Raw genomic sequence first — 24,429 nt, forward strand, 5'->3', positions numbered from 1 at the left:
GTTCATATTCTTAGTAAAGTATTTCTTTGGAGCAAATCTTGAATGCTGATTGTTTATCAATCAGCATTTTCATCTAAACAGGACTGAGTTGGACATTATATATTTCAGCCACAAAGCTGAAAAAACATTCTAGCTAATATGCATCAGTTGTTCACCTAAATGTCCATCCACATTGCATTAACCAGATCATTTTGACTGAATTTTTAAAAGAAGCAGTTTAAGCAGAAACTCCCCAGATGTTAATGTACTTTGTTACTCATGTGACAATCTTCACAGTAAAAGTTACCTTTATAATAAGCTATCAGTTTAACAAACCCCAACCTTTATAAATACAATACAATCTAAATGCACCATAAATTTATATTTGTTAATCTTGATATTAGAACATTTAAACATTTCAAACTACATAAAAATATGACAAACAATATAAAGTAGAAAGAAATTTGTTGACAACTTACTTCCAAAACATCACTATTTCTTACATTGCAGTTAAGCAAGAAGACAGCTTACACAGCTCTCCAAAAAACATATAGTGTTCTTAGTGGAGTGTTATCAACAAAAATCAGCACAGTCCCACACAATAATGTCTTCGATTTATTATCTTTTCCACAGTACAAGTTTTTCACAAACCATAAATCTTTGCAGTTATTGAGTCTGTAAACAAGTGCCTGAATCCCCACATCCCCCTAGTTTAGTATATGCTTGTGAATGTTTTAAGTCCTTCAATCAAGTTTTAACTCTTCCACTTTGTGTAAGGAATCAAGAGCCTCTCTCTTTAAATTATTTATATTTTATCATACAGCCTGCAATGCAGAAAATCACAGTGAAAGCCCTGGGAAAAACAAAACAACATGGTCTTTACAGCAGGACTTGAAACTTTATAATGTTAAATGCATTTAAAGAAGCTTCCCATAATAAAAGCGTGGGTTTTCATTTCCAGAAATCAAGTTAATTAGAAACTCTAGGTTCTACTTAAAAACCCATTTTGATCTAAAAGTGAAAACAGTCCCCTATCCATAGTCATTTTATAAACTCTATACAGTTTCACTTGCAGAGAGATTTTTCCAGTCTGAGAAACAGTAGTGCAATTAGTTTTACTCCTTTTAAGTTATTTTAGTCCAGGATGTAAATAGCTCTGTGGAAAGATAAGAAGATGCTCTGGTAAACAAGAAATTTTTGCAAGCCCATGCTGGCTTACTAGTCCATTAAAGCTTGTTAAGTCCATAGTGGCTCTCAACAAAATGTTGTATATATATCACTAATAACAAAGCAGAAATAAATAGGCAAAAATGTCTGTAAACTGTCTCATCTCTTAATGATTTTTCAGTGATAACTGGCTTGACAAATTGATTATATAGTCATTTAAATAAGCAGACAGTAGACAGTTGCTCTTAAGGACATTCCATTATGGCATCCACTCTGGAAAGCCCCAATGGAGTTACATTTCTAAAATTAAAACAAAAAAAGAGGAGTGAAGGATGGGAGATAAAAGTTTAAAGATGCCACTTGAATGAAATTCCACCAAGTCAGCCAGTTCACTTAGATTTCTTCTTAAAAAGGCTTTTAATTTTTGATGGCTTTTTGCTTTTCTCTCCATTATGGCAAAGGTCATGTGGGATGCTGCTTATCCTGGCAACACCTGGGGCTTCCTGAACTGGTTTGCTGTCGTTGCCAGCTGAGGAACATGATGTGTGGCGAGGTTTAGGTACCGGGATGCCACTGGAAAGCTGGTTCATGCTACAGGATTTCTCCAAGATGCCATTGTACACTTTGCTTGCAGGACTGAAGATCATGCTCTTAGTTTCTGTCAGACCTACACAATCAGGAGAACCCCGGGAGATATCTGCAGCTATGGGCGAATCTCCTCTGGATGAATCCTCTAGAGAGAGCTCATCTCTTGATATTTTTCGAGGAGACAATGTTTGGTATATCTCAAGGCTTGAAGGAGGAGACTGTTTCCTTCCAATGGAAGAATTTAAGGAGTCACATTCTGAAGCTGTGTCTGGCACTTCCCTGGATGAGATAGAGGCAAAGGTAAAATTTTAAATCAATATGTTTCTTAAGGGTACTGGCAGACATTCTAACTAATTCTAACCAAAACATCTTCCAGTGTTTAAGTTATCGAAATATTAAAGGGAGAGATGTTAAGATTCTATACACATTTCAACAAAATTAGAAAATTACTACTTTAAATAATATAACTTATCAAAATGTTTAATTTTTAACATAAACTATGATAATGATACCTTCCAATCTAGAAAATATTATAACTTAAAGTTACACCTTCTTCAATTGTCAGAGAAATGAAAATGTTTAAATTTTACAGGTTTTTATCATTTCAGCTACTTGTTTTGTTTCAACACTGAAAATTTTTCTTTCTAAAGCACATAGTTGACATATAGTTGAGAAGATGGATTTTAGTCACCACCTTCTCCCTTTATTGTTTAGTCATTAAATTGATTAAATATAGCTTCCTAAGGAAGGAAGAAAAGAATATACTTAGCTAAAATATAAGCTCTCCCAAGTTTAAAACAGAAGGGAAGAGAGGTGAGATACACTAGGGTGGGGAGTGGATGGCAGGTGAAAGGTAATGATATTGAGCTATTTTTTTAAAGTAGACATTCAATAAATTATCACAAGTTTATTCCTTTGTGATTTTTCCCTCTTTTCCACAGTGGCAAGAGAAATAAAGAGGACTGGAAAAAATAAAGTTTACAACCCCAAAGCCAACATACAGTAAATGCTATCAGCTATTCCTTCAAAATATACCTCAAACCCACCCTTTTCTTCCTGTCCCACTGCTACCTTCCTTCTTCCTGCCCTACCAGTTACCTCAATGATTGCAATAGCTTCCTAATTCGTCTCCCTGCTTCCATTCTTGTTCTTCCCTCTGAGTTACTTCTCTGCACAGCCCTTAAAGTGGTTTGTAAAAACTCAATCAGAGCACAATAATCTCTTGCTCAAAACTTTCCAACGCTTCCTCACACACTTAGCTAAACTCCAAAGTCCTTGCCAAAGGCCACAAAGCCCTGCATGGTCAGGTCCATGGCTATCCCTCCAGCTGCACGATGTACCATTTTCTGCCTCTTCCTTGTTCCTGCCACATGCCAATCTTGCGACTCCCTCAGGGCTGTTGCACTTGCTGTTCCCTCTGCCTCATCTTTTTTCCCCTCCATCTCCACATGACTCAAATGCTCTCTCTCCAGAGATGCTTCTCCTAACTACCCTATCCAAAGCAGCATTCTCTTTCCTTTTACCTGTCTTTGTTTAGCATCCCAGAACTTATCACTACCTAAAATATTTTATATTAACGTATTTATAGTCAGTTTCCCCAGAAGAAAGGAGACAATGAGGACAGGAAGTCTTATTAACTTTTGTATTCTCTGGAATAGTGACAAGCTCATAGTGGATATTTAGTAAGTATGGAAGGGAGGGAGGGAGGGAGGGAAGGAGGAACGGAAAGAGGGAGGGAAGGAAGAAAGGAAGGAGGGAGGGAGCGAGGGAAAAGAAAGGGATGGAGGGAGGAAGGAAAAAAAGAAGGAAGAAAAGATAAGAGAAGAAAGAGGGGAAGCAAGGGAGGGAGGGAGGAAAATTTTGAAGAATAGGGATAACAATTTATTCATTTTTGAATGTACCATACCTGAGATGAACAGTGTTCACTCTATGAACGGAATGATTATGAAATGAAAAGTAGAGTCAAGGTAAAAAGTAACTGGCGAAAGAAATAAGGTGAGAGAAGGAAGACAGCTGAAGACAGAAAGGCAGGAACACATATGATCATAATCTACCAGCTGGAACTAGGCCAGGACCTTGTCTCATCTGTCTTGGCAGCTCAAGTTATTAGCAAGTACACGGCACACAGCAAGGACTAAATTCATATTTATAGAGTAAATGAATTGAATGCTCTCTCACCTTGGATGACCTATGATTACTATCATTATTCATATTATGATATGCATGTTTATTGATTTTGACATGTATTTTGTTAATACCATACTTCAGTTATATATTAGACTGCTAAATGTATTTAGTCTTTACTATGAACTTTACTCACACATGTATGTGAAGACTGTCTTTATTATGCTACACGCTTTCAGAAGGTACAAAATCTCCTGGGCAAATAAAGACTTAAATAATGCTTTCATTTTATACAGTTACATGTACTGCATAATTCCTCAAATGCTCTTACAATTGATAATGGATAGTGCTAACAGAGGGCAAGAGGCAGTTCAGATAGGAAGAAATGACTCAGAAATCAATCACTGGTAGGGACTTTTCTGCAAGGCTTCTTTTTGGAGTAGATGCCCATTAATCAAGCAGCATATATCACTGTTCCCTGGAGCTGTTCACTGTTCCTTCAGCTTCCAGAGCCAGAAGCTGATCTAGTCAAAATTTTATGAATTTACTTTCTATTCTGTTATGTGGTTTGGCTGCTTTGTGTGTGAAATTCTAAACTAGGTTAAAAATATTTTAAAAACTAACTTCTAAAATCTAAATAATGCATGAAAAGAATACTGACCTAATTTAGGAGACCTAGATTCCTATCCTGGTCCTGTCATTAATTAGCTGTACAATCTTGGGCAAATCACTTAATTTAACCAGATCTCAATTTTCTTGTCTAGGTAAGAGTATTTGATTAATCTCTAATACTACTTCTAGTTCTAATATCCTAATTCCAAAACAAATAATAATCTGAAGTGTTGCTTCTTCTGCATAACTAGTCAGACTTGGAATACAGGTCTAGTACACCTTAAAATCTCCCATTTTTTCCGGAGCATATATTCTTCAGAATATTGAATTTAATTGTATGTACCATTTATGTCATTTTTCTTTTATTTTTTTCCCACAGTGACGTGTAGTTGAATTTATGTAAGTTTAATGCACGTATAACAAGACTTAACTCAAGGTAAGGTCTAAATGAGAGTGTACGTGCAATGATGCATAGAACATAAAAGATTGGTAAATAGTAAATGTTTGTATTATTATTATTTTGTAAGGATTCTGGTGGTTCAACACTTAAAAGACTAAAATGGAGAGAAGGAAGTTGTCTGAATCCAAATTCTTCTCAAATTTATGAGCTAGCTGTGAATTTCTGACAGTGCTCTTTGAAATGAGGGCTGAACATTTCCATCAGTGCAAAAAATTCTACTGGACAGCAGAGCTCTGGAGTTTTCCTACTAATTTCCGTAAGCAACACAAAATTAGTTTTGTCAGTAAAGCCATCTTACTGGTGACTACAGTTATACTGTAGTATATACTGCAAAGGTTAGACAAAAAAGCTGGTCATAAAGTACTAACCAAGCAAAGCTGCATCAGATTCTCCAGTTGCAATGACAACACAAAACTTGTCCTATCTCCTTAGGAATATGCTATAATGATCACTTGCTAATCATAAAATTTACTTTCACTAGCAGATGAAACAATTATGTATGAAGAATCACATGACAGAGAGCCACCAGGGCTTATGGCGAGTGTCCAGCCCATTCCTTCTGGTTTTGTTTTTCTTACAAGAACAGTAAAGACTTCATGGCCACATGGCTACTAAGTGGCAAACTCAGAAACCAATACCAGTTTTTCTGTCACTTAATACCGTACTGCTCCAAAAGAGGAATATGGTTTAGAGAGATCCCCAACAGCAACCGGTCTCATTGGACTAGAATACACTGCTGCTATAACTACTTTATAGAAAAAAAAAAAAAAGTGTTATAATATAATTTCCTCCTTTAAGTTCCTGACATTTTCTTAAATCTTTTGCATCTGATACTGCTTGCTTGCTAGCACATAACAGAACAAATCATTAATTGGCAACAAATACTTTAAAATCTCAGTCAGTCATATTTAATGTTTCCTTGTGCTCAAGTATATTTAAGCTCTTGCCTTTATATTTTACATATGAAACTGTTCGTTAGACAAGTATATATTCTGAGACTTGAGTCAATTGTGTGCAATAGCCTCTAAGCAGTTATATCTCAAAATATCCTATGTCTGTGGAGTTCAGAATTCTAAGATGGTCCCCCAATTCCCAGCCCTGGTGTACGCACATCTTCTCCCAGTTAGTTATTTAATCAAACACTAACATAGGTGCTGCTATGAAGGGATTTTGCAGGTGTAATTAAGGCCCAAACTAGTCGATCTTAGTATATAGAGAGATTATTATCCAGGTAAGCCTTTTAAATTTGGGTATAGAGATCAGAGATAAAGGAAGGCAGAGATTCAAAGCAAAGGAGGGATTTGAAAGAAGGGAAATTCTCTGTTGCTGGCTTTGAAGATAGAGGCCACACATGGCAAGGGAGAGCGGGCAGCCTCTAGAATCTGAGAGCAGCCCCCAGCTGAGAGCAAGCACGGAAACCAGGACCTTGGTACTGTAACCACGAGGAATTGAATTCTGCCACAACCAAGTGAGCTTTGATGAGGTCCCCAAGCCCCAGATAAGAATAAAGCCCAGCCAACACTTTGATTTTAGATTTGTGAGACCCTGAGCAGAAAACCTAGCCACACCAAGCTTGGACTTTGGCATACAGAACTGAGAGCTAATAAACGGGTGTTGTTAGAAGCCACTAAAGTTTGTTGTAACCTGTTATGCAGCAGTAGAAAATTAACACAACATACCACTCCTACCCACCCAGCCCAACACATACTGTATTTCATTCATTGCCAATACCATTGCTTTTCAGCAGAGAAGTAAATGGCCTCCTCCTCCTCTTCATTTCGATAAAGAGCAGGGCAACTTGACACTGAGAGGATATCTGGATCAGGGGAAGGCAAGGAGTGCTGTGTGTGCTGGGGATGGTGGGGGTGCCGAGGGTGTGACGGGTGAGGAGCATGTGCAGGAAGCTGAGCTCGCTGAGACTGCGGCGAGGACGGAACGATGCTGCGGCGGGAGCGACACAAGCTGCTGCTTCTGGCCAGTGATCCAGCAGGTTTAGCCATGGTCCCTGAAAGCCAAGTGGAAATAAATGAAAACGTTCATAAAATCCAATGCTCCTTTCATGCACACTACAGAGACACACCAAAGAGAACTGATGTGATTAATCTACCTTTGTCACCATTGAATCTACCTTTATTGAAGTAACTGTACAATTATTACCATCCTCTATCACCTATAAAGCTGCATCTCAGGAAAGTTAAGAAGTAAAAAAAAATGTAACAAAAATAAAAACAGGTCTAAAAAATAAACAGAAGTGAACATATAAACACATGAGGTTTTAAATATAAAATCTGACATTACTAACCATAAAGGCTTAAACATTTACCCAAGATAACAAATTTTTATATTTAAAAATCAATAAAGCATATTTATAAGGAATCTGTACTTTATTGCAAATATTTTAATGAATTTTAACATTGAAAGACGAGAAAACTATTCAGTAAAACAGGTTGGATTTTTCAACAAATATCTCTTGATATAGCACAACTTGTTTGAACTTTGAGAAATTTTAAATCAAGGATCATTTAAATACTGTATATATAGTCTCACTATTTTTTAGGCAAAGGTCAGATAAAAACTTGTTTTTTGAACACTGACTATTGTGGAACTAACCAGAAGTCTTAGATTACCTTGTTTCTGCTCCCAGTCTCAGTCTAGACCCACGCAGACAGTAGACAAACTTCCCCTATGTGCTTAAATCTTCATTGAATGGGCACTTCATTTCTTTGCCTTAATGGAAACATAGCTCTCCTAAGAATACCGTTCTCAAGCTGAAGCCGTTCACTCTTCATACCTCACATGCTGCAGCATCAGAACAACAGACTGATGGCCTTCTCACTCCCCAATATTGTTGTAAACCCTCACTCCCTTTATAAAAACATGTTCCTTTGACACTCACACTATTACGCCACGTGAACCTCTCATCTCCACTTCACTAGTCACTTCCTGCTTAGTCTCTCTCTTACCAGTCCATCCAACCTCTCACCAGCTTGAGCCATCTCATCTGTAAGATCAACACCTTAACCAATCATGGTTTTCATCTCTTCTCACCAGACATTCACCTCTACTCTACTCCACCACCTACTCTCATGCCTTGGTCTTGCCATCGTTCAGAACTGCTTCATTTTTGAAATAATAAGCTTAAGACATCGGATAATTTAGATTCTGACATTCCTACCTTTCTAGTTCACACATTCTGTTCCTTCCACTATCTGTCCCATTCTCTACCCTAAACTCAAGGACCTTATCTACTGTTTATCCCTTTTGCTGCCTTTATTTTCATCTTCTCCCCTTCTATTTCCCATCAGCACTTAAAAATAAAAGTTGAAAGAACAGGGGGCTTCCCTGGTGGTGCAGTGGTTAAGAATCTGCCTGCCAATGCAGGGGACACGGGTTCGAGCCCTGGTCCGGGAAGATCCCACATGCTGCGGAGCAACTAAGCCCGTGCACCACAACTACTGAGCCTGTGCTCTACAGCCTGCGAGCCACAACTACTGAGGCTGCGTGCCGCAAATACTGAAGCCTGTATACCTAGAGCCTGTGCTCCACAATGAGAGAAGCCACCCCAATGAGAAGCACACGCACCGCAAGGAAGAGTAGCCCCTGCTCGCCGCAACTAGAGAAAGCCCGCGTGCAGCAACGAAGACCCAACACAGCCAAAAATAAAAATAAAATAAAATAAATTTATTAAAAAAAAATTGAAAAAACCTGAAAAACAAACAGATAAACAAGAGCAACAAGAAAACCTCCTCTACCCTCAGACTGTTTTCAGCTGACATCTCTCTTCCCTTTTATGTAAATGACCTAGTTGCTTTCCACACTACTTTATCTTCACTCATTCATCAAAGAAATGGTAAAGTGCTTCCATACAATTTCCCTGCAACTATCATTAACGAAGTTATGATAAACTTCCTCATTGCTAAACTCAGTGAGTATCTCCATCCTTCCTTGACATTGGACCAGCACATGACATTATTAGTTTATCCTTTCCTTGACCTCTCCAACCACATTCTCACCTCTTCCTTTACTGTCCCTTAATTGTCTGTCTCCGAAGTTCTGTTCTAGGCCTTGTTATTCTTGTTCCACTTATTCTTCTCAAGAAATTTCATCCACTCCCATTACTTCAATTACCCTTTGCAGTCTATAGAAGTCCAAATCTGCGACTCCAGCTTTTAATCTTTTTCCTAAACTTTAGAACGTCACAATCAACTGCCTACTGGACATTTGGGTATTCCACAGATACCCACACTGAATTCAACATTTTCCTCCCAAACCCACTCCTTCTTCTATGTTCCTTACACCTTGGTTAAAAAAAAACACACCACCACTCACCTAGTTATCTGAATTGGAAACGCAGACAGTCTTGACTCTTCTTCCTCCATCATAAACCACATCTAATTGATCATAAAGTGTTTCCAGTACTACCTCCTGGGTATCTCTCACATCTCTCCACTTCCCCCTAAACAAACCACTGCTGTATTATGCTGGACTACTGCACCAGAATAATAACTGGTCTTTCTCCTCTAACTTATTCTCCATACTGCAACCTGCATGATCATTTTAAAATGGAAAAGGAATATGACATTTTATTGGTTAAAACCCTTAAGTTGCTCCCATTACTTCTAGGACTAGGATAAAGTCAAACTCCTTAACATGGCTTAGAATGCCCTATTTATCTAGCCTCTAATTTGGAACTAGTGTCCTTCTTCTCTGTTATAGGAATACTAGGAACAATATACCTCACTCAGCTCCCAGAAGTATCAGAGTATCTCTTGGCTCCACACCTTCTTTCCTCATCTCATCTCTCCCTTGACCTCCTATTTCACTTAAAGAGCAGCTCCTCCAGGAAGTTTCCCAACCCCTCCAAATTTAAGGTCAGTGTTTGCCCTCTTGTGCTCACATGGCAACACCAAAGTGTATTTCCCTATGACATAACTTAGTGCATTGCTCTTGTCTGTCCTCCATTAGACTGCATGTTTCATGAAGGAAATAACTGTGTACCATGTTCAACACTGCATCACAACTAGCACAATGCCAGACAAAAAGAAGATGTACAGGGACTTCCCTGGTGGCGCAGTGGTTAAGAATCCACCTGCCAATGCAGGGGATACAAGTTCGAGCCCTGGCCCAGGAAGATCCCACAAGCTGCGGAACAACTAAGCCCATGTGCCACAACTACTGAGCCTGCACTCTAGAGCCCGCAAGCCACAACTACTGAAGCCGGCGCACCTAGAGCCCGTGCTCTGCAATAAGAGAAGCCACTGTAATGAGAAGCCTCTGCACCACAACAAAGAGTAGCCCCCGCTCACCACAACTAGAGAAAGCCCACACGCAGCAACTAAGACCCAATGCAGCCAAAAATAAAATACATAAATTTATTTAAAAAAAAGATGTACAGTACGTATTTACTGAGTGAATTAACAAACAATTCAAACAGAAACAGCCACTGAAATAACCTGATGGACTGGAAAAAAAAAAAAGAAAATGGGTAAAATTAAAGGGAATATTTTCAGAATATTTGACTACCTCCATAAATACCGTACAAGGCTTCTTCCAAACACAAACTATGTAATATGAAACTATTTATAATTTAGTAGACAAACATTAGAATTTTCCCTTACTTAGTTATAATGATTCATAGATTACAGAACTGGAAGAAACCCTGGAAATCTTTAGTCTGATGTTCTCACTTTGTGAAAGAAGAAACAATATCCTACAAATACTAAAAGAATGTGTCCAGACTGACACAGATGATTAAGTTCTACAACTCTTAGCATATAATGCAGCCCTTCTCATCAATCACTGGTTACTTGGTATACACAGTAAAACGTAGCCACATTCAGCCATGACTAGGTGTGATGAGAAGGGCTGAGAAGAATCAGGATTCCCTGCTTGGAAAAATGAGTATTACTCACAAAGATGGAAAGATACTGCATGAAGAAGGTTTAAAAACAAAGTAAATAGTTTATATGAGGAAAATTCTAAGTAATCCAATGAAGAATATAACATAAAGATGAGACTTATAAATGGGTCACATCTAGAAAATGTTTACAACTCTACAATCCTTTCAAAAAATTTTCTTCTTACATATTGCCAACACCATAAAACTCATGTAGGATTAAAAAGCAGTTCACTCTGACCTTGTAACAATCTCTCCTATACAAAAGGTGAACATGTTTAATAAAATCTCCAGGCTATTATTAATTCTCAGTGAAAGCCGACAGCCATCCCTACCTGTGATTTATAAGAATAGTTAAATAAAACACTGAAGTTCACTGTACAGAAATTTATTTGAGGTGATTTTTTCATTCTAATATCAATAATTACATACAGAAGCATAACAGTTTAATAAGACACTATTTTGCAAACTGTATTTTCTTATGGCAAAGAAGATATAATTTGGTTTTGAATAAGGGGGTCCCCCCGCCACCAACAACCAAAAATAATAAGTAATATAGGGACTTCTGGTTCTAGCAATATGGCAGTCAAAGATAACCTGACCACCATTCCCAACCTCCAACCACACACTTTAAATAGCCTCAAGTACTTCAATATGTTGAATAAAATATAACAATAGTTTTAAATGCATAGCTGAGTTTGCAAGGAAGAAGAGAAAATTCTCGGATGCCAAAATACAAAGACTAAAAGTCAGAGCTAGTAGGCCTATGAGTGATGTTGGAACTGCTGTGGGAGGTTCTCGGTCTCAGTAATTTAAGGGTTTGCCCTTTAATTTGGGGATATAAATGACATCTTAAGCCCACAGAAGGTGAGGAATAGGAATTGTGAGTGTTCTGGATAAAAGCCTGGGCCTAGATGGCTGCATTCCTCAGTGGGAGGGTGTACTGAAAAGAAATCTGACCAATGAACAAGGGAACTTCCTTCAATGCATGTTCTCTGGATACAGGAATTTAAAAAGGTTCTTATGAAAAACTCAATATGCTGGGTGTTCAATACTCAAACTCAATATAAACTAACTCATATTACCGTGGAGTTCAAGTTTATACTACCAGAAGGGTCTGTGAAACCCAAATCCAAAAGGTTAACAACAACAAAAAAAGATGGTCCTGAGTAGGTGAAGCCCTTGAAACTACTGCCAGAAGCAAAAGAAATCATATTGAGGAGCACTCCTACTCCTCACAAAGTGTTTCCCTGGAGGAAAGAAAAAAAGAAGTTCCTTTAAGATAGTTCAGTAAAACATTATAAAACAGGAGAAGGCAATCTGCTCTGCAAACTCAAGAAACAGCTGCAATAACCAATCAAGAACATCAAATAATACAATTATCAAATAAAACTAAAAAATAAGATATTTAAGGGCATTAAATTATAAAATAAAAATGAAAACTGAAAAAAGGACAAGGCATTAAAAAACAAGTAGATTTTATGAAGAATCAAGGAGAACTAAGAGAAATGAAAACAGTCACTGAAATTAAAAATTCAAAGAATGGGTTAAACAAAATTGGAGCTGAAGAAAGAGCAAGTAATCTCGAAGACGGATCTAAGGACATTTTTCCGAATGCAGCACAATTAGATAAAAAGAAAGGTTAAGAGATGTGGAAGATAAAATAAGATCAAACATATAATTATAGGCTAATATTAGTCTTATATTTCTATACAACTAAGATTCCAGGAGTGAACAGAGAAAAGAAAAACAATATTAAAAGAGAAAACTAATAGTTTTTCTGTAATTGAAAAAAGATAATCATCTTCAGATTCAAAAGCATACCAAGTATCAGGGAAAAAATTGTACACCTAATTATATTATAGTAAAAACGTGTAACAAAAGAAAATGAAAACATTTTCTAAGCGATGAGAGAAACAAGAAGTTACCTAAAAGGAAACTGGAACAATCTGCCTTACTAAAACTTCTCAACAGTAACAATAAGAGGCCTGAAAATAACAACAAATGTTTTCAAAATACTATGGGAAAAGTAATTGTTCATCTAGAATCTGATATCCAGTTAAACTATTATTCTCAAGTGAGAGTGAAAATAAAGACATTTTCAGGCAAAGACAGAGAATTTGTCACTCCCAGTTGCTAGCTGAAAGAATTTTTACCAAAGAACATATTTTCAAAGGAAGAAAAAAAAAAGGAAAGAGTAAAAAACAAAATACAATGATGAACAGAGAAACGCATAAGTCTTTCTGAACAATGACTGAATAAAACAATAAAAAATGACTTTTGCAGGGTATTCAAAACAAAATACTAGACAACGTTAATATATAAGATGTGGAGGGTAGTGTCTAAAATTAAAGCATCTGAAGATCCTTTAGGAGAATGACAGAGAAGCTGAAAAGAGGTATAGAAAAGAGAAACCACAAAATAATATGCCAGAGAGAAATCCAAACGGATCAGCAAGCAGATTAAATGTAATTGGATTAAATTGGCCTTCGCTGGCAACAGAGATCCTCAAATAGAAAGCAAACTAGTAACAGTTATTGCTATTTCTTATACAGACATATCTAGAGCCTGATGATGGAAAAAAATTTAACTAAAGAAAAAGTTACATTGGCAAATATTAATCGAAAGAAAGCTCCTATAGCTATTTTAATATCAGATAATACAAACTTAAAGGCAAAAAGTACGGTTAGCTGTAAAGCAGTCTCCGCATAATCATAGAAGAATAGTTAGTCTTTTAAAAAGATACATCTGGACTTGTATTCACCGAATAACTTGGTTTAAACTATATAAAATAGAAATGAGCAGAATTATAAGAAGAAATTGATAAATGTGAGAGATCTGAACAAACTTCTTTCTGCAACTGACAGAAAAGTAGACCAAAATGTAGGTATATAGAGATTTTTCATAACTAATACATGATTTAACAAACAATATAGTATCCTATAACTAACAATTAAGAAAATGTACTTTTCAGATATGTGTGGAAAATTTTAAATATTCGATCAAATAAATACTAGGTCATGAAGCAAGTCTCAGAAGATACCAAAGAATAAATGTTATATAGATGCTATTCTCTAAGCATAATACAATTAGAAATTGATAAGTAAAGATATTCTTTAAAAACTAATGGCCAAATAAACAACAAAACAAACATACTACATTTGGAAACTTAAACATATACTTCCAGATAATTCATATTTCAAGGAAGAGACATATTAAAAGTTGGAAACATTTTAAAACTAGATGATAATCAAACTATACGTATCCAAATTTTAGGTAGATTCAGTTAAAGTCATTCTTAGAGAGAAGTTCACAGCCATAAAAATCATATATTAAGGAAAACAGGAGGACTGAAAATTCATGAGCTAGGTGTCTAAATATTAAAAACAAACAAATGAAGCAAATTCCAATAAAGGAAATAAAAGATAAGAGCGGAACTAAATGGAGAATATCAACAAAACCAACAGTTAGCTCTTTGAAGAATGACGGAGTGAAATAAAATAGACAAATCATGCCAGATTAATCAAGGAGGAGAAATGAAAAGAAAATTTAAAGATGTGAGATTTTTAAAATCATATAAAATACTATGGACAACTTTAAGCCACAAATTTTGTAACTCAGATAAAACAAACAATATTTTAGAAATATATAATTTAACAAATCTAGACTTATGACCATTATAAGAAACTGAATCAATAATTTAAAAATCTGTCTCCTTCTCTCCTGCCAACATACACACACACCAAACTCAAACTGCCTATAGGCAATTTCTTCAAAATCTCCATAGAATCATCTGTATCTTATAATATTTCAGAATACAGAATAAAATTCAAAACATTTATTGAGGATTATTATGGGCCAGGGTATGTTCTAATTGTTTTACAAATATTATTTAGTTTAAATTACAAAATAATCTCATAGGGTAGGTTACATTTTACAGACAAGGAAGCTCAGAGTCAGAGAGAGTACCTCCCACAAAGCTACACACACAAAAAATAATGTCTTGGGTTTCCCTGGTGGCGCAGGGGTTAAGAGTCCTCCTGCCGATGCAGGGGACACAGGTTCGTGCCCTGGTCCGGGAAGATCCCACATGCCGCGGAGTGGCTGGGCCCGTGAGCCATGGCCGCTGAGCCTGCGCCTGTGCTCCGCAACGGAAGAGGCCACAACAGTGAGAGGCCCGTGTACCGCAAAAAAAAAAAAAAAAAAAAAAAAAATCCATCAGGGACTTCCCTGGCGGCCCAGCGGTTAAGACTCCGTGCTCCCAACACAGGGGGGCGCGGGTTCAATCCCTGGTCGGAGAACTAAGATCCTACGTGTCTCGTGGCTCGGCCAAAAAAAACTGTAACCCATCAAACACAGAGCAAAAAACAAAACAAATAAACAAAAAAACACACTTCATGATGAAATAAGCATTCTCTTTAAAGTTAGAAATGGAGATCACTATTTGTCCACAAACACTTTCGCACTTTTATTCAACATTTTACTGGAGGTCTTAGATTGCCTTGGGAAAAAAGCACAAGGAATGGAAAGGGGGGAAAGAAGTCATTATTATTGTCCACACAAAAAAATCCAAAACACTCTTACAGAAAAATTCAATGTTTCTATATACAAAATCAGCATACCAAAATCAACAGCTTTTCCCTACATATCAGCAACAAGCAATTTGAAGTATAACTTTTTAAAGAAAGGTAACACATGTAACTATAAAAAAAACAAGCTAGGGCTTCCCTGGTGGCGCAGTGGTTGACAGTCCGCCTGCCAATGAAGGGGACACAGGTTCGTGCCCCGGTCCAGGAAGATCCCACATGCCATGGAGCGGCTGGGCCCGTGAGCCATGGCTGCTGTGCCTGCACATCCGGAGCCTGCGCTCCGCAACGGGAGAGGCCACAACAGTGAGAGGCCTGCATACCACAAAAAAAAAAAAAAAAAAACAAGCTAAAAATTAATCTTTAAATTCAAAGAAATTCCAATAAAAGCCCCATGGAACTTTTCATGGCGTTTCGTAAGCTGATCCTAAAATTCATAAGAGTAACTTGCCAAGAGTAGCAATTCTGAATTTAATAGAGGAAGATTTAAACCCATCAAACATTAATACTTACTATAAAGCTACATATAGCAACTAAAGCAAAATGGGATCAATGGAACAAAAATAGAGAGCCTGGAAGCATTTATGTATCTATGGAGAGAAGTTGTATTACAAAACAGCAAGGATAGAGCAGGAATGAGACTAGGACAACTGTTTATCCATACATCAAGAGATATCTTTAGATTCCAACCTCACAATAGGAACAAAAATAACTTCCAGGTAGATTAAAAGACTAAAGGATTAAAGTGAAAGTTAAAAACTTTTAGTAGAGCAAACAACCATCTATCGCCTTATGAAAAAGACATAAAAACACAAACCAGATTTGTAAAGTTGTCATTAAAAATGTTCTTTTTGAAAAAAAACCATTTGATTAAAAAAGAAAATAAGTAACATAGCACAGTAAAAAAGAAAAGCCAAGGCCTAGGAAAAGACATCTGTAACCCTCAAGTAACCAGAAAATAATAATAATAATAAAAATTCTTCCAGATAAGTAAGGAATCTTGGAGAGAGATTCCACAGCAGGAACAAGCAACTCAGAGAGGAAAAAATCTGAATGACAAACACCAATAAATATGAAATGGTACTCAACCTCAGTAGTCTTTAAAGAAATTACAATTTTAATAACACTAAGGTATCATATCACACGCATTCAAGTTACAAAACAAATAAATCAGATCATTCCCAGTATGGTGAGGATACAGGCAGACAGACATTCTTATAAACAGTGGGTATGTAAACAGATAGAACCACTTTGAAAGCAACTTGGCAATGACTAATAAGAGGTGCCTTCCCAATGACTTAGCAATCCATTTCTAGGTGTCCACCCAGAGAAACTCTCAAAGTTAGGAACAAGGAGATAGAGATAAGGATGCTCATTTCAGTATTGTTTGCAAGGGCAAAAAAGTAGAAAGAACCTATCTCAGTAGAAAAATGGATAAACTGTGGTTTATTATTACAAAAGATAAATAGATATACTGTGGTTGACTCATATTAAACAGTTTTAGTGAATTTATCTGTATATAAACATGGAAATTTTCTAAAACATACTTTTGACCAAAAAGAGTTGCAAAATGATACCCACAGTTTGATAACATTTATGCACATTTTTAAACAAACAACAATTGTATCTATTGTTTATAGATATAGCTGCATGTAATACAAGTAAAACAGGCTTTAGAAGATATACAACTTTAGTAGGAAGGGGAAGAGATGTGTTTTTCTTTTTCAGAGAAAAAGAAAGATGAATAAAGCAAAACGTTAAAATCTGTTTATCTTTGTAGTAAATGAGCAATTTATTTTCAGTATTTTTAAGCATATCTGAAGAGCTTTAAGATAAGAAATTTTAAATAAATTGCTACCACAATCCCACTATGAATATTTAGTAGATACTATAAAGGTACTGGGAAAACCCATATAGAGCTAACCTTTGATAATATTTTCTCTTTTTTATTTACACATAATTAAACATAGACAATATTATTCTGTATATGGTTTTATAATCTTTTACTTCACTCTTAACATACCACAGGCAGGCTTCCTTGTCATTCCTTCACTCTTAGACAATTTACACATATCCATGGTGCAGATTTAAAACTGCTTAAAAGGGTATATAATGAAAAGCCCTCATCCTACCCTAGACCCTAGTACTACTGCCAAGAGTTTATTTGTCAGGTCCAGAAATTATGCTTTTATAACTAAACAGAGTGGAGTATTACTTTTGTGCCACTGGGTGGAGACAGAGCTCTCAAAGTGTAATCTTTGGCATAAGTTTTTTTTTGTTTTTTTTTGTTTTTTTTTTTTTGCTGTACGCGGGCCTCTCACTGCTGTGGCCTCTCCCGTTGCGGAGCACAGGCTCCGGACACACAGGCTCCGCGGCCATGGCTCGCGGGCCCAGCCGCTCCGCGGCATGTGGGATCCTCCGGGATAGGGGCACGAACCCGTGTCCCCTGCATCGGCAGGCGGACTCTCAACCACTGCGCCACCAGGGAAGCCCAAATTTTTTTTTTTTTTAAGTTATTTTTTAGAGATAATAAACTTCAGCATTTCTAAAACATCATACTGAATTTTAAAAAGTTCAAATTTCTCTGTGTATCACAATCACTAAAAAATTATCCACATTTAGTTATAAGTGTTTTAATGCACATGTGGATATCTTGCTAATCAAAAAGTACTTTAAAAAAGTAAAGAAAAAACTAGTTAATTTTAGGGAATACATATACACACACTTCTGATATCGAATAATTATGGTTTCTAAGGAGGAACTGCAACTTTAAAAAGCTATCATTTTCAAACAAAATCATACACTTATGAATCAGTGTTGCATATATGGTAAGCTTAAGGGCACATAATTCAAATAAACGCAAGTTGACAGTATCCAAACAGCAGAGCTAGCCCATATCTAGATAAAACTTTGCAACCATCACTATCTTGCAGCATGGGGCAAGTGAAATGATTGAGGTCACATACTTCCCAGTATTCATTGCATTTACAATCTGTCCTCTCCCCCTTCCTCTTGTAAGAGTTTAGTGTCTCCCCAATCTGCTTGCATTATCTGTCTGCCGTTAAACCAGATAATTAAAATCACAGAAATGAACAGAAGCACATAGTCACTGATTAATTATTTGTAAACTTAGGGCTTTATTTCATAAAACTGTTTTAACATTAGAACCCTTTCTAAATTATAACTTTAGGAAAGCTGTAACAATTGGACAGAAATTTCAAACTGCAAAATGCTCATTTATCATGATTTGTGTCTCAAGGACTCAAATTTCTGTGTAAGTTTTTAACTGATTAACGATTAAATTTTGCTCTCTATTCTTTGGAATCTTGTTCTAGCTATACTGTTTCAAAAAGGTTACAAAGATTGGGGAAATGAATCAGGCAAGCAGTGATAAGGATAAATAGTTTTTCAAATGATTTCTAATAAAAGAAATACACCACTTTAAATTTAAACTCTCTATAACTGCAAAAATTCCAAATATTTATTAATAAATTCTACAATTTATTAATAAAATCTAAAAGAGTAAAATTTCACCTTCTTACCAAAATGTATTCTTTACACTGTAAACATCTTCAAATAATACAGCATAACAAAGCAATTATAATGAAAACTGTACATGTTAAAACCACCTTTGGGGGCTTCCCTGGTGGCGCAGTGGTTGAGAGTCTGCCTGCCGATGCAGGGGACGCGGGTTCATGCCCCGGTCCGGGAAGATCCCACATGCCATGGAGCGGCTGGGCCCATGAGCCATGGCCGCTGAGCCTGCGCGTTCAGAGCCTGTGCTCCGCAACGGGAGAGGCCACAACAGTGAGAGGCCCGAGTACCGCCAAAAAAAAAAAAAAACACCTTTGGGAGAAGCTCCACTTTCTAGCAACAAAAAAATATGTTTTCTAAATATAAACGCAATTTAATTTTGTGTCAAGGTGAGTGGATTTAGTGCTTTATGAGTTAAATACAGCTGGATAATACTCTTTCAATAAAAGGACAGAATTGGAAAAGCAAAACAAAATACTATGAAACATGCCTACTGGGAAGGCAACTCAATTTAAAATAAATCGACTGGCTCAAAGTCACACAGTTGGTTAGTTAGTGGCAGAGCTAGGAATGCAACTCAGGTTTCCAAGGTCTTCCTCTAATTTTTAATTTCTACTATAGATTAAGCTGCCATATGAAAGGATGTTTTCCCTCAAAGCTCAGCACTTCATTCAGACAATGACTTAGCATGTATGATGTGCTATTATATATGTGTACATATATATATGTATGTAACACACACAGCTCATATAGTATGTCAAACAGTAAACACAATGATCAACAAAAAGAAAAAAGAGAAAAGGAAGAATTAACACAATTTTTATCATAGATTTCAAAGCAAATGATTCATAAAAGGCATGGCAGAAAGTTACTTTTAAAACTGTACCAACTCTCTTTTTTGAACTCACCACTTACCGGGAAACTGTGACACTATTGGGGGTGTATCTTCATCTAAATCATCAACTCCTCCAGCAATAGGATAGGGTGGAATGGAGACTCTGGGCATCACCACCCAGCTGTGATCAGAATAAAGGGAAGAGGTGAGGCTGGGGAGTCCTGAGTTATGGGCTATCTGAAAGCCACAGATCTTCTCTATCTGTTGCCAGCGAAAAAGTCGTTCTCGTAAACAAGTTGTCAACTCAGAGAGAGCTTTCCTGGAAAAGCCAATATAGGAATTACTTGTTTCATCAAAGAGTCTTTAATACAGCACTGAGAAAAGTCAACTACATGAACAGACCAAGGCAATTAACCAATTTCAAGAAGAAATTACCCCTTTTCAGAATTAGTATAAATGATATAATAGTACCTAATTAAATGACAAGTTAAAACATAAATTGCCTATAAATTACACATTTCAACGCAATAAAAATAGATAGTGACAGTAACATTCTTACTTTGCTTCCAGAATTTTGTGGTCTACCTCATCTAGGGAGGAGCTATGTGCGACGTGCAGAGTCCCAAAGACTGTGCTTCTCTTCTTTTTAATTTTCTCTGCCTAGAAACCCAAAGAGAGAAAAATAAGGCTAGGTTTCAGATAAAATACACATATACTAATAAGGTTTATTTTGTTTTGAATATATTAATAATTATAAAATCAATGGGGACTTATTAGCCAAGATATAGCCCTATTTTCCAAAAAAGAAAACAAATGAGGGAGAAAGCATGCTTTCCTAAGCCAAACTTTGTTCTGGAGAATTTTTTCCCCTATTTCTATGGATCAGAAAGACCTGAATCTTCTATTTCAAACTAGGAGAATAACATAAACTATATCCTACTGCCATGGAGGTGTTAGTGAGTGCACTGAGTTTTTTGTTATTGTTGTTTCACTAGAAATCAGATTAAGACTCAATAATTTCACACAATTATTAAGAGTCAGACATTAATTTCTAGTAACTACTAACCTGTATCAGATATGAAGCAGCAACCTAGAGGAGAAAAGCTCTGTATAAAACATTTATGATAATGATAGTAGGGATGATTTTTAAATGATACTAAGGTCATTCTGAAAGGTATGTACTTCTCTTAAATAAAGTAATTTCACTTTTATGAGAGTCAATCTATGCAATAAGTTCCAATTCATGAAAATAATCTGTGATACTAAAAATTTTATTCAGATCTTTGTATACCAACTGGTTAATCCCTTTAGAGACATAGTACGTTTTGCAATATAATAGAGTACCTCATCCTTAGCAATAGCTAACTGCATTTCAGCATTCTGTCTTTTAATATTGTAGTACTGTACTTCTACTTCATGTGTCAGTTGAAGCCATTTTTGAAGTGCATCTGGAACAGACCAGCTGCTTCTGAGTTCAAATTCTTTTTCAGCCTTTTTTAGAGCCATTCGAACCTGGGAGGCAGGGAGGAAAGAAAAGGAGGAGTGGGAGAGAAGGAGAGAGAGGGAGGGAGGGAGGGAGGGAGAAAGAGGGGTAGAGGAAGGTGGTAGAGGTTAGAGAGAGGAAGAGAAACTTCTCTTTTTAAGATATTTAAACTAAGATTTTTTAGTACCAAAATTAAGAGAAAAGGCAATTTGAATTATGCTCTTTGTAAACATCTTTTTAAACCACAGTCTAAATCAATATTTCTAACATTAAAACTAAAGCTGAAGCTTTTAAGTACCTCTTAAACTCACTAAGCAAGTTTGTAAAGCCAGAGGGTGAAAGGGAACTTCCATATATCTTAGGTTGCAATATTGCATTTTTATATTTTATAATAGCCAGACTCACTGAGAGACAAAAACCCAGGGCATGTACAAACTGAAATGGATTACATTTTTTGTATTTTTTTGTTTATGGACAGGATATGAAGAAGTATCCAAAATAGGGTGAATACCTGTTCTACTACCCCTTCTAATGTTCCCCAAAGACCTTGCTGTAGCTACCTAACTATACACTCATTTTTTTAAAGTAATTATATCATTTTTAAAAAGTTTTTCAGACATCTTTATGGCCAGTTATTTCTCATTGTTTTGAGCATATCTGCCTATTATTATAGTCTGTTTTATCACCTCTATTTAATTTTTTCCTACTTCTCACATACCAAAAAGTTGATAAATTAGCATTTGCAGACCAAGTGTAAATTTCGAGAAAACAGATTCTGAGTGAGAGTCTTCTTGATTTTTCCATGGGAAACTATGAGTAGCTTCAGTGTCAGAATGTGGAAGTTTTTCTTCTAGCCGCCCTTTAGGGGAGCCAGACAATAAACAGAAAACTAAAATGCTTAGTGTATGAGGCAGTATTACATGCTAAGGAAAAAACTCTTAAGGAAAGTCTCACTAAGAAAATGACACAGAATAAAGAGACAATCCACTGTAGGAATGATTCACTTAAAAACTAGCAAGAGCTCAAGTTAAGGATGTATAAAGATACATGATGGGGCTTCTCTGGTGGTGCAGTGGTTGAGAATCTGCCTGCTAATGAAGGGGACACGGGTTCGAGCCTTGGTCTGGGAGGATCCCACATGCTGCGGAGCAACTAGGCCCGTGAGCCACAACTACTGAGCCTGCACGTCTGGAGCCTGTGCTCCACGATAAGAGAGGCCGCAACAGTGAGAGGCCAGCGCACTGCGATGAAGAGTGGCCCCTGCTTGCCACAACTAGAGAAAGCCCTCACACAGAAACGAATAAGCAACACAGCAAAAATAAATTAATTAATTAATAAACTCCTACCCCCAATATCTTCTTTAAAAAAAAAGATACATGATGGAATTTATGAAATTACATACACACACTCAAGACCTTCAGACAAAGTGACAAATGAACTATGGAGCATCCTGCTTCTGGAGTACCATAACCGCAAATTAATTTTCCCCACAGTTAAGTAAAGTAACTAAAACTTCATTCCTAAACTAATGTGCAGAAGAACGTTTGATCTGATCAAACCCAATTTATTTAAATAAACCTTATCATGTGCCAGAATAAACTAAATTAGAGTACTAGACACAAATTTCTGATAAAGAGGAACAGCTGCCAGATACTACAGGAAAAAAAATGTAGAAAGGTATTTTTTTAAACTCTAAAACTTTTAAAAAGTTTTCTAAAAACTTTTTTTAAAACCCTAAAACCATCAGACAGGAAGTAAACAATTAAAAATACAGGTATTAACAGGAAGGGTAAAACAGGACTTACTCACTTAAGACAAATCGTAAGCAACACTTGCCTGACATGACTCCCTGTGCAATGTGCTTAGGACAATACTGCGCTTAATAAGACAGTGGGTAGAGCTGTGTGGTGTCCCTGCTTATCTCTCAAGAGAGAATTTGAGCTCAGGTCCTGTGACATGGAGTTGTATATAACACTACAAAGTGTAGGTCACAGGCCCTTCTTCTCACAAGATTTTTTTTTTTTTTTTGCGGTATGTGGGCCTCTCACTGTTGTGGCTTCTCCCGTTGCGGAGCACAGGCTCCGGACACGCAGGCTCAGTGGCCATGGCTCACGGGGCCAGCCGCTCCATGGCATGTGGGATCTTCCCGGACCGGGACACGAACCCGTGTCCCCTGCATCGGCAGGTGGACTCTCAACCACTGTGCCACCAGGGAAGCCCTCACAAGATTTTAAAGCTAAAATTTCTATACAGTTTTCATTGCCAAAGATGTATACAGAGAATCTGAACAAATTCACTTGTGTTTTTCTCTTTAACCATAAAGATTTTCCTTATATCCATAAATTTATTTCCCCAAAACAAGCGCAATAAACACATTTAACACAGAATTGATATAGTTCTAGTATAAACTGAGGCTGACCAATGCTTTGATTGACTGTCAAATAATGTCTCAAAATTTTGGAAATTCTGACCTTCCAATAACAAGCAACTATTTTCTCTGCCATTATTCTTAAGTTTATCACTTGATCTGAATTCCAACCCTCAGTCTAAATTAACATTGTTATTTACAGGGAAATAGATGCAGTGAAAATTGAGTAATTAATAGGTTTTACAAATGATGAATTATTAAGTTGTTTAAAAATACAATAATTATTTATATAATTTTTGTGTCTTAGGAATAAAACAGCAACAAGTAAAAACATGACATCACAGAAGAAAGTCTAAATATCTGAAAACCTGGTTTCTGGACCAACTTTATGATTTATTACCTCTGTTTCCTTCAGCAAGTTCTTTACTTTTGCAGACATACTGCTGCATGTACAACAGAGGTACTGTGACTTGCCCTAACTTTAGGCTTCTTGAGACTTTAAGAACAAAATAATTTATGTGAAAAGTATTTAAACCACACAAAATATAAAGCAGTACTATTATTCACCCAAAAGCTTTTGTTTAACAGAAAATAACATTATACAAAATATGTACCAGATCTTCCTGCCTTCTAACTTTGAGAAGATGATTACCCACTCGACAAGATACAGTAATGCTTCAAACTGTGTGGAACTGTGGATTATGTGACATTATATGTAAATTAATTTCCCAGTTAAACTTACTTTTATAAACAAAGCTTTTAATAGCAGTATGGGAAAACATGGACTTTGGAATAAA

At 36.5% G+C, this 24,429-nt stretch overlaps 1 protein-coding gene across 2 annotated transcripts in view; it reads right to left on the minus strand.

Moving 5' to 3' along the window:
• Positions 1 to 342: 342 nt before the first annotated feature.
• STIM2 (stromal interaction molecule 2) overlaps positions 343 to 24,429 on the minus strand; it is a 177,950-nt gene continuing 153,863 nt past the window's right edge. Inside the window, exons 8-13 of one of the 2 annotated variants that reach the window (XM_081244656.1) lie at positions 21,126 to 21,293; positions 20,848 to 20,871; positions 20,341 to 20,441; positions 19,862 to 20,100; positions 6,662 to 6,935; positions 343 to 2,013 (exon numbers count right to left, since the gene is read on the minus strand). In XM_081244656.1, coding sequence (XP_081100782.1) covers positions 1,536 to 2,013; positions 6,662 to 6,935; positions 19,862 to 20,100; positions 20,341 to 20,441; positions 20,848 to 20,871; positions 21,126 to 21,293 — 1,284 coding nt within the window. In that variant the 3' untranslated portion in view covers positions 343 to 1,535. The remainder of the gene's footprint in view (positions 2,014 to 6,661; positions 6,936 to 19,861; positions 20,101 to 20,340; positions 20,442 to 20,847; positions 20,872 to 21,125; positions 21,294 to 24,429) is intronic. The other variant, XM_081244657.1, reaches the window with a different exon arrangement.

Source organism: Mesoplodon bidens, assembly GCF_964165515.1.
Source record: "Mesoplodon bidens genome assembly, chromosome: 1".
Lineage (NCBI taxonomy): Eukaryota > Metazoa > Chordata > Mammalia > Artiodactyla > Ziphiidae > Mesoplodon > Mesoplodon bidens.